This window comes from Pinus tabuliformis, chromosome X (assembly GCF_031772625.1).
Source record: "Pinus tabuliformis cultivar Carrire ecotype Pingquan chromosome X, CPIR1, whole genome shotgun sequence".
Taxonomy (NCBI): domain Eukaryota; kingdom Viridiplantae; phylum Streptophyta; class Pinopsida; order Pinales; family Pinaceae; genus Pinus; species Pinus tabuliformis.
Window position 1 is genome coordinate 1009332145 of NC_142308.1, and position 11273 is coordinate 1009343417.

Below are 11273 nucleotides of genomic sequence, written 5' to 3' on the forward strand. Positions count from 1 at the left end.
GGGGTGGACATTTCCGAGTATATATAATTAAGTGTTTCAGAAAACGTCATACGTGATAGCTGGACAGTCTTCACATGTAGTGTTACAGCTGGAAATGACATTATCTATGACTACAGACATGTAGAGATGCAAATCATCTCCTTTGTTTATTGTGTTTTCTCTGTGTTTTGTTTGGATAGGAAAGTCTAGAATTTCGAGTGAATTACAAGCATCAACAGGATTACCTTGTTGTTCTTTGAGAAAGTACTGGTCTTTGATGCTTTTTCAGTTTAGTTTTGTTACTTAATCTGGATACTCTAAAAAATCAGTTTTTTAATAATCGAGGAACTTTACTTCACAGGGATTTTGTTCGCGCAGCGAAGTGCATTAAAGTGGTACCAGCAAAGAAAAACAAAACGAAAGGTATTGAAAAGTTCAATTTTTGTACACATTTATTGCTACAGAATTTTTACAGTTTAGACTACAGCTTTTCTAATCATTAGAAAATATATTTTCTTAATTTAAAAATGTCCTAGTGATGGCATTCGAGCTTAATGATAGTATAAACAAGAAAACTTTTACATGATTGCAGGAAGCTCATGAATATTCATATCAGTCTTATTGTAAACAAAAATTGGTTACAGGCACTCAGTCAATTGACCAGTACGATATTTGCTTGCAAGCACTGCCCAGTTGCAAATCACATATTTTAATGTTTGGAGTTCTGTGGCCGAACATTAAGATACAAAATTTTACGTGTTCCAGAAAATTGGGACTAAGAAGCTGGTGCCTTTTCCTTGCAGTAAATAAAAATCAAAGCCAATGTAATTGTCCTTTTAGTCATATGAGGAAGATTAAGGGAAATTATTAATGATAAGAGCGTGTGCAAGCTGAAACTGTTCGCTTATGGGCACCAAAATATTATTTGCCAGTCTTACACTGGCTTCACTCAATATTGTTCAGTGTATTTCCATAATGTTCCAAATCCTTTGTGTGTAAATTTTGTACCTTGTCTTGGTCTGAGAATCTATATGCATCGACAATAAGGGAGGTGCCCTATCACAGCTTCCATACGAATGTGCATAATAGATCAGAATTTTCTCCTAGTCAAAGTTTCTATCTGGATTCACACAATCTAATCCAAAATTGTTCTTCTAAAGTTATGCATATAGAAATATGAATATAATCTGAAATGTAATTTGAATTTTACTCTATCTTTAGTCTGATGGACATCTTCGGTAAACTTTAGTCTATTGGCTGTTGATAATGTTGATCTTTGCAAACTCTAGTCTGAATCAACCTTATGGACGGAAATTCTCCATCAGATGCCATCCAGAAGTGTAGTGTGTGATCAAAATAGATTTTCATTGGATGGAAATTCTCCAATCAGAGACCATCCAGAAGTGTAGTGTATTCAAGGTTAAGAGCCATTCCTCCATTCATTCAATATAGATTTTCATTAGGTACAACTCTTTTGTCATACATGTTAAAAATAATCACTAGAGGACAATTATTATCTGTAGTTTTAGAAATCAGCTTCCAGTATGACATTATCTCTTTTCATTTTGTTCTAAAGATGATTTTGTTGTCTATGAAAAATTACAATGATCTTATAATATGAATAGGCAGGTGGCATATGCTGATCCTCACAAGTTTTATGTAGTACATCAGGATGAAAGCAACACTGAAAAAGAGAATTCGAATTGCCATAGATGATGTAATGCCATTAGAGGCACCAGTTCAGCAAGGAATTAATATTACTGCCGTTTTTGGCTCCCAACGCAACAGTAAAGGCAGAACCCTTGTCTAGTGGGGTCTTTCCAATCCCTTGGTTTTCCCATTTGTCAATCCACCTTCTTTATCTTCCATGTCTTTTTTTGGTAGATGGTGTGTAGTATAGTGGTAATCTCATCATGCATGGGATTTTGAGATTTCGTTTTGTAGTAGCTTTTGACATTATAATTTCTTTTTGGCCTTGCTTTGTACTTTGATCTCTTGGAGGTACATTTGGCGAGGGACACCGTAGTAATAATATGTGGACCATTGCCCTCAGCGGTGAGACTTCTTGGAAGAATTGAGGATTGTACTTTAAAAAATATAACGTTCACAAGAAGAATTGAAACAAAACCTGTTAAATTTCTTTTAGGCTAGATTGTTCTCTACTATGGATAATTGCATTTCCAAACTTTTTCATCATTTATATTACATTCACCCCATAACATCATATCATCATTAGCAATTGTGTAGAGAGAACAATAAATATCAACAATGCAATGAAACAGAAAGGAACAAAAAAAACATACGCTATAGAGACACCAATATTTAAGTCAGATACCAAGGAAAAACCCCACAAGGGGGAAAACCCAACCAGATTCTTCTTCTATTAGATATTCATCAATTGTTTAGTTGAGATACAAAGTACATCCATAATGAGATACATTAATCATATCAGGCTTCCTAGGGTTAATCCAAGTCAGTGCACAACTTCGTTTGTGAACTGAACGGACAGTCTTACCTCTGATAATCAAATGAGTCCAAAGGAGTTGCTACCATATCACTGACATTTGTCCTTGTAAAGTATAAGATCATTGTATCCATCATAGACATGAGAGCACTACAATGTAAATCATGGTCATAGACAGACTTGCCATACTGTCATATATACTATCCCAACTGACATAGAGGCATTGTCACATACTGCCATAAACAAGGGTATACATCAGAGTCACTGTCATCACAGTGACCAAGGTCGCTGTTATACATTATTCATCATGACACTACAATAAATTTGCATCCAAATCTAGGGTTACTGCCATCAAATTCATTGCCATACTGCCATCAAGGATTACAACCATCAAGGTTTACTATCATTGAGAGTATTGTATATTGTTATCATTGTCGTCAAGATGCCACTGTCACAGTCATACTATCATGATTCATGCCATACATCAAAGCAACAAAGTCACTGTTATAGTCAAATATTAAGGTTATTATTGTGCAACAGGATCACTGTCGTAGTCAGCGATATCTACAAGTCAAGGTCACGGTAGTATGGACTATTGGTGCGTCTATATCTGTCACGACCATATGTATCACAACCAACATAAACCATTGTCAAAGGTATCTTTGTTTGAAGATCATGTCAAAAACATTAATACTGAATTTGATCCACAAAAATTGACATGCGTAACCACAGTGAATGATACGAGCCATTAAATGCAAGCTATAGAAAAATAATGCGAGTTACACTGAAATAGCAATTCGAGTCACAAAGATAATAACGTGTACCACAAATGCAATATGGGCCAAATGCGAGCCATAGAGAATGAAACACGATCCACAGGAATGCCAACATATGCCTAGTTACAATGTGAGCTATAGAAGTAACAATTGAGCCACAATAATAGCAAGCCACAGATAATTTGTAATGTGTTCCACAGGAAAGAGATCCAAACCATTGTGAAGAGAATTGTAATGCGAACTATAACGAGTGTGGCCCACAAACACGAGCCATAGCCACAACGAGCCATGGTGAAGCGAGCCACAATATGAAAATGTGAGCCATTAAATGTGATCACTGGGCCAAAGACAATGATAGTGTATCACTCTGAAAATAAGAGCGAGCCTTAGATATTAGCACGAGCCACAGGAAACATGATTGAGATATGTTGTAGAATGCGAGCCATGGATATGTTAATGCGAACTTCAAAGATGCGTATCATCACCAATAATGCAAACCAGTGCAAAGGCGAACTCCAGATTGATAATACGAACCACATGAATTTATGTGGTCCAAATTCTTTAGATAGTGTGTGCTTGTTATTCACTCAAGAGTACAAATCGCCTTATTGAACAATTGGAAAAGATCTCTTATATATAATTTTGAGGTATAATGATTAGCCCTTCTAGGGCATTCAATCAAGCCAACTTGACCTTTCATTATTTTTCCCTCTATATTTATATAAATCTTTATTAAATATATTTAGCAGATTGTTTGATGATTCTTAGTCTAAATAAAGTTGTCACACTTTAGCATTAATATTTCTTTAATCCAACCCAGATGCGGGTGATCACATCTGCAATCAATGACCGAACACACCACGCAGACACCTGGCCTGACGGATGGCAGGCGGAAGGTCTACAGGGTACGCGTCATCGGAGGTAGTTTCAGGTTTAAGGCAGGTGAATTAAAGCCTGTTCAGTCTCGAAGCAAGTTGGATTTCAATGCGAGCATGGCTACTCTGTTCTCAATTCGGCGCATTAACATGGAGCGGCTCAATTCCTCTGCTGCAGTTAATGACTCTGTTCTATATGAAGCTACGTCGCTTCAGTTTCCTTGTCTGGTCTTTCCTGTCGACTTAATCGCTCGGCTCTGGAATCGTCAGGATTTCAGCAGCACTCCAGCCATTTCGGGTTTACTCTGTCTCAATCGATCTCTCAGGTCTTCTGCCTCTGATATAATGCCTCGCAGTCGAGGTATCCCGCGTCGGGGGGGTCGGTCTGGAATCAGGGCTAGCCCTTCTCAATCTGCTCCTCAGCAGGTTGCCCCAATTGCCTTAGTCCCTCCCTCATCTCCGCCTTCAGACCAAGAGAGGATCATCCCGAATAACTCCTACCAGACCTCCAGATTCGTATTCCAAAGTCGGCTCAACAGGCCGGTGGTGACAGTGAATTTTACAGTATTTGTCTCAGAGGAGGAGAGCAACCAGCTCAGCTCAACTCCTCCCGCTTCCTCACATTCTCAGGATGACAGCATTCTACTTGGGGATATGACTGGGTTGGTGTTTCATGTCGACCGCATGCATGAGGACGCCCCTGTCCCGGAAGCGCCTCAGCAGCCTGACCCCGCTAAGGAAGATGACATTGTTTGCGAGCCATCTCAAAAAGCAACTGGCTGTTTACATTTGGTTACTGATTCTGATGGAGCGCCGGTTCTGGACGAAGACGGGTTCGTTACTTGGGTCGCCTCTCCAAGCCAGGCGAAGGAGGATATGCAAGCTTCTCCAAGTCATGCGGATTAAACTCTACTGGGTGCACATGCTATGCTTTTTTGATCCCGTGTCTTTGATTTTGCAGTTAAAAGTTCTTGTCTGTTTCAGTCTCATGCTTCAGGTAGCAACTCCAGCCAACACAGATTTCAATTTTTGTTTTAAAGACAGCTATGCTAGGCGCTACTGTGTTTTTGAGGTCACTGAAGGTTATGATAGCTGTAGTCCGGGTAAATTTTGTCAGTATGTCAGGGACCGAAATCAAATCTCTGAGGTCTGTATTGTAAATCTGGTTGACAGTTTAAACTGTATTGTCCCTGAGTTTTTGATTGAGGAATGGCCTCGGCCTCCTCTGAGGGCTTGACCTCATTGTACATATTTTTTCACCTTTTTTAATAGAATTAGTATTTGCAGAGAAAAAAAATATTTCTTTAATCCAATTATAAATTATTTCTTTAGGGAATGATGGGCTTCATTTAAGGCTAATGGGGAAATTCGTCCCATAGCCGCCCAAATTTCAACTCTCTCTTAGTAGGGAGGAATTTCCATTTGCTTCATAAGTCTCATTTCAGATGTACATGATTGTTGCATTATGTCTCATGTCGTCTCATCTCATCTTGTCTCCTAGAAGAAGAGTAATCTACAATCGATGATAGGGGAAATTGATTAGATCCTCTAAACCCTACTAGTTTCCTAATCATATCTTATGACCTTTATTTCCACTGCATCAATAATACATCCATCATATATTGTCTCAACTTGTCTCTCCTTTGATCATCCGCTGAACAATAATGTCTCTATCTAAAAAAGAAGAATCATCGTAAGGGAGCTCTGGCTTCCACCCTATATCCATGGACAATAAGGGAGATTAATCAACCGCCCTATATATCAATCGACAATAGGCGAGATATAACTTACCAGACAAGGATCACAACTATCCTATTGTCTAATGACAATAGGCGAGATACCACTTGCCATGAGAGGTAAGGATCACACCCATCCTATTGTCCCCTGATCTTCCCACATTGATCCTTAAGAATCAAAGTGGTATAACACATGCATCCCATCACTTGAGTGAGATATCACTTACCATGAGAGGTAAGGATCACAACCATCCTCACCCATTGACCAGATGGGTGGCAATCCCGACAAGCCCAACTTGTTGGTAGGATGCATACTGGGGTATACTCTATCAAGTCCCATACCATATAGGGGGAGATACCCAACTTGCCATAATTTGCAAAGATCACACACCCTATAGTGACAATAGGCGAGATACAACTTACCATGAATGGTAAGATTCACAACCATCCTATTGTCTAGAGTTCCCTCAACCCCATGAGCTCTTTGACTTGATTCCTTTCCTTGGGAGCTCAAATAGGGGGAAAGGCATAACTTATTTTTCTCGATTAGCCATGACCCTTTCTCGAGAGGGTCACATCTACTAGTCCAAGCTGTGCTCTGAAGACAAAGAACTTCCTTTCGACAAAATCTTGGTGAGAATGTCAACAACTAGCTTTGTTGAAGCCTCACTACATCAATTCCTCAATAAACCAATGTCAGAGCCTCACTGCTCCCTTTGCATCATATCCTAGATATAGTGATATCTAATCTCAAAATGCTTGGACCAATCATAAAACATGGGATTCTCTAAAAGTCAGATCTTACTCATATTATTGTAGTATATCACAGTCATGACCAACACATGCTTAAACAAATCTCCAAAGAGATTTCTCAATCATACTGCCTCGTAGCTAGCCATGCCAACAACAATTTGCTTTGCCTCAATCGTACGCAAACCAACAAACTCTTGTTTCTGGCTTATCCAGGAAATTATGGCAAACCCCAAGCTAAAAACAACACCCAAACATGCGCTTCCTGCAACAACATTTTCAATCTCAGAGAACATTGGCTTATCCATCAAATTTTCAGTAGTGTATCTCAGTCCATGATTAATAATTTAAACACATGGCTAACATCAACCCAATATACATATCCAGGTGTTATAGGCCATTTTTTCACATCTAGTCAATAGGCCTACAAATTAGATCAATCAACAACCGTCAACATGTTGTCATCATCCCTTTACAAAGCCTTAAGCATGACCTTTCCAAAAAGTCTGAGTTTTTTGGATTAATTGCTCAAAATCAATGTTTTTAGCCCCAGCGCACCCTATAACCACCTGCGTTTAGCGCTGGTTGGTCCCTTCTGCTCCAGCGTTGGTCAACACTAGTTACTCTTTTCTGTAGGTGCGTTGATTCTAGAAATTCAGGGAAATTAAAAAGAATTTTGAAGCTTCCTCTCCTAGAAGCTTCCAAGGGTTGTTCTAACTATTTACCATGGATAAGAAACTTGAGTCTTATTTGATCCTACTTTGGAGATTTCACCTCTTATCCCTTGAGCTAATCCTCCCATCATATGTGGATTTCAAGCTCATAATGGCTAATCCTAAACTATGATCGTTCTCCTATAAAATTTACAACCATCCATAACATCAGGGTTGGATTTTGGAGATTGATTGTACCTTTATGTTGTTGCTTTGAACTTAAAGAAGTGACCATCTCTATGCATTAAGGTTGATATTGAAGCGTTCCTTGTGACAATGACTAGTCAACTTGGGGAGATATCTACAAAATTAGTTGTTGTAACATGATTAGTTTTGATAATTTAAATTTGCTGATATAATAAGTTTTAGTAGTTTAGAAATAATAAATGGGTCTGCAAGAGTAAATGTGCCCTCAAAATGTAAATTTAAGTTCCATTAGTTGGTTAATTTAATTAATCATGCATTTAAACATGATTAAATCATGTAATAAATTAAATTTAAACATGGTTTACAAACAACTGAGAACAAATTTTCAAAAACAGAAAGAGGTTTTTGTTTCCAACATCCTCATGTACAAAAACCACTCTCATTTTTCTAATAGCTGTTATGGTTGAGGTTTTCTGTTTCTCAGATTCTAATATACAAAAGCCTCTTTCAGTTTTGTAACAGAGGTTATGGTATTGGATATTTGGATGAATCTTTGCAGGGATGTTTTCCCGAATTTTCTTGGTTTTAGTCAGTGTTTTAAAATGCGGTTTCCAAGCAAGTGGAAACGAATTTTTAAAAATGGAAAGAGGTTTTTGTTGCTAACATCATAATTTACAAAAAACCTCTCTAATTTTTCTAACAACTATTATGGTTTGGGAGAAACAAAGGTATTATAGGACCCTATTTTTCAAAATTTCGAGAGGAAAAAGCTCAAAGATACTTAGTGACTTGGAGGCCACATCAAATATGAGTTGCAATAAAATTTGAATTTATCTTCTTTATCAATAGAAATCTTCAAGGATAGTACTAGAACTCTTCAAATAGTTTTAGGTACCTTTATTTGTGTTTTATTTTTGTAATACAGTTTTCAAATATTTGTAATAACCCTTGATAATTTTATCATGATATTTTGTGAGGAAATTGTATAAATAATTCATCAATTGAAGTAATATGTGTGGGCTTTTGATGCCAAGGCTCTTCAATTTGTAATAGCTTATATTATAGAATTTCTAATGAAAGCCTTCTGGCTCCAGTTTGATAGAATTTTGTGTTTTCTAGTGTTTCATATCTTATTTCTACACATGTTCAAAGCATTTATATGAAGGTGTGGGTAAGTGTAGATTAAGTCTTAATCTCTCTGAAATCGCTTGTAAAATCATAACTTCTAGAAAAAAATTTGCTTATTGGACTATTTGTCCAAGATACTTTGACTGGTTTTTGCTTTATGCCTTCTGATAGCCATTAAAAAATATTAGCTTAATGGATTATCTATCCGAAATAGCTCCTCTTAGAATTGTTTTCAGTTTGGCCTTCGGTTTCCTTTGAATATATTTTGTTGGGTTGTAGAAATATTCTACACACATCCAAATTTTCCTAGTTGTTAAGAAGTCTGTTTGATTGCTTAATTATTAGGAATCTCCTTACATTCTTCTATCATAATCTTTGAAAACTTAAGTCATTCTGTTAGACTGGAAGCTGACACGTTCTAAAGGGGCCCTGTGAGAGAGGCCTTTAATCATGGATAGGAATTGTCATTGATCGCCAACCACCCCCAATTAAAACCATAAATCTGGCCATTGTCCTTCAAAAGCTATTGTTCAGTGACAGGTGAACAACGTTAAACAAAGCCTCGTAACCACCGAGGGAGCCCCCTCTGGTTCAAGGGCCAACTTGAACCTAAACGCTGGTTGAGTTGGTTTCCTGGCGTGGTTTTTGCAGCCAAGGACTACCTACGAGAAATAGGTACAACATCTGGCACCATTGTTGGGGAACATAGTGATGAAGATATCTTTATCCGGGAAATGATAAAGATTAGATCTATTCCTTGCTGGTGAAAAAGGAGTAGGCATTTATTATTGGTTGCATTGCTTTCACCCGACGACTCCACTTTGTCATATGGCGATTCCACTGGGTAACCAATCCTATTGTTTCGAAATTTCAGTTGCCTTTACTGCTATGCAAGGTTCTTTGATACTTGCAATCAACAGTATATGTCTCTCTCTCTCAACCATGGTCAGAAATCTAAAATGTCTATAGAGGATGCAACTTTTAAAGTACACATGTGAGTATAAGTTTCCCATGGGATTTCATGTTCATATTGTATATATTCTTCAGATTTTTAGCTGTTGGCAACGTGGTTTGTCAATAAATCCACTCTGCACTTGGTTACATTGGAAAGCAGAGTACACTTAACAGTGTAAAGTTTTTCAGTTTAGTTAGATAGAGGTGTGGGGATTGAATAGATATTCTGAGTTTGTTAAAATTGGCAACTAGGGCCAAACTCCATGTGGGTCACATTATTTATGAAAACTGATATTTTTCCTAGATTCCTCTTGTCGAGAGGTATAGGATTGATCTAAATATCATCCGATTCTGACAAGTATTTATGGAAATGAATTTATTTGTATTTACTTGACAAATTGTCAAAGTTGGCCAGCAGTTAAATGTGTGGCACACTTGCCCAACGAATCATATAAGTACAAGTGAAGTTGATTCATTATCAACTCATCTCATCTCAACTCATCTTCTCTCTCCTCATCTTATTGGACAAGCAAGAAGGACGAATTATGACAACTTCTCTCACACGTGCAAGAAGAAGGACGAATTAGGGCAGCATTGACTGAATTAGGGCAGCATTTATGGTAGCGTTGAATTTTTGGGCAACGTTGACATTTCTAGGGCCACGTTGACCAAATGTTGGATTGTTTTATGGAGCGTTGACCAAGTTTTGACCAAGGGAAGACCTGCGCTGACTTTTTAGGCATTGCTTTGACCTAAAAGTTGACCAGCGTTGACTAGTTAGGGTTGACAACAGATTGCTGAACTTTTGACCGCTGTTTTGATTGATTATTGTGGATTGTTTTGGGCTGCTGAAGAGAGTTGTTGAAGACCGAGTTCTTCAAGTTGACTAGAAGTCAATCCGAGGCTATTTTGACCAAGTTTGACTTCTTTGATTTAGGGCTTGCTGTTGATGTTATAAAATTACAGAATTTTGAATTGTACTATTTTTCTCTGCTGAACTATTGAAGATTAAAGAAGAATTGATTAAAGGGTTTCCCCTCATTGGGGTTTGTCATTGGCTAGCTGCCACATCTTGTGTCTCTTGCCTTGGCTTGTTTTCTGTCGATCGTTTAATGTTGTATCGACACTTTACTTTATGTTTATGTGATTGCTAAACATTGGCTAATAAAAGATTTGAAGTAAACTGCTCTAAGCGTAGAACATACCATAATTTAACATGGTATCAGAGCTGAGGTGAAGACAAAGCCGAAGCAAGAGCAAGAGCTAGAGAAATCATCGAAAGCTGTTGAAGCAATCTTAAAGAAGTCATGGGGTCCTTAGCGTACTTCTCCGCTGAAGACAAACTCCGTGAGAAGTCTGACTATCATGGATGGAAGATGTCTCTCGATCTGACATTAGAAGAGCAGGAAGTGTTGGACCATGTGAGAGGCAGAATTGTTGAGCCTCCATCAAATGCATCCACAGCTGCAAAGAACAAGTGGACCAAGGGAGAAGTTAAAGCAAAGAAGATCATCCAGGACTCTATCGACAAGCGCCTGGTTGCCTTTGTTTCTGAGCTGACCACTTCTAAGGAAATCTATGATAGATGGGTGGGTTTATTCAAAGTTAATGATGCAAATCAAGTTTTGTTTTTAGAAATAAGCTAAAGGAAATTAAGAAGGGAAAACATGAGAGTATGCAAGCATATTTCTTGAGGATCACCGAGATCAAGAATGATCTCCTATTTATTGGGGAAGTAGTTCCTGACAGGG

At 37.9% G+C, this 11273-nt stretch overlaps 1 protein-coding gene across 2 annotated transcripts in view; it reads left to right on the plus strand.

Annotated features, from left to right (window-relative positions):
* LOC149143170 (uncharacterized) overlaps nt 1-618 on the plus strand; it is a 106945-nt gene extending 106327 nt beyond the window's left edge. For both annotated transcript variants that reach the window (XM_089447774.1, XM_089447775.1), the window contains 2 exons: nt 341-402; nt 572-618. In XM_089447774.1, coding sequence (XP_089303900.1) covers nt 341-402; nt 572-582 — 73 coding nt within the window. In that variant the 3' untranslated portion in view covers nt 583-618. The remainder of the gene's footprint in view (nt 1-340; nt 403-571) is intronic.
* Nucleotides 619-11273: the final 10655 nt, after the last annotated feature.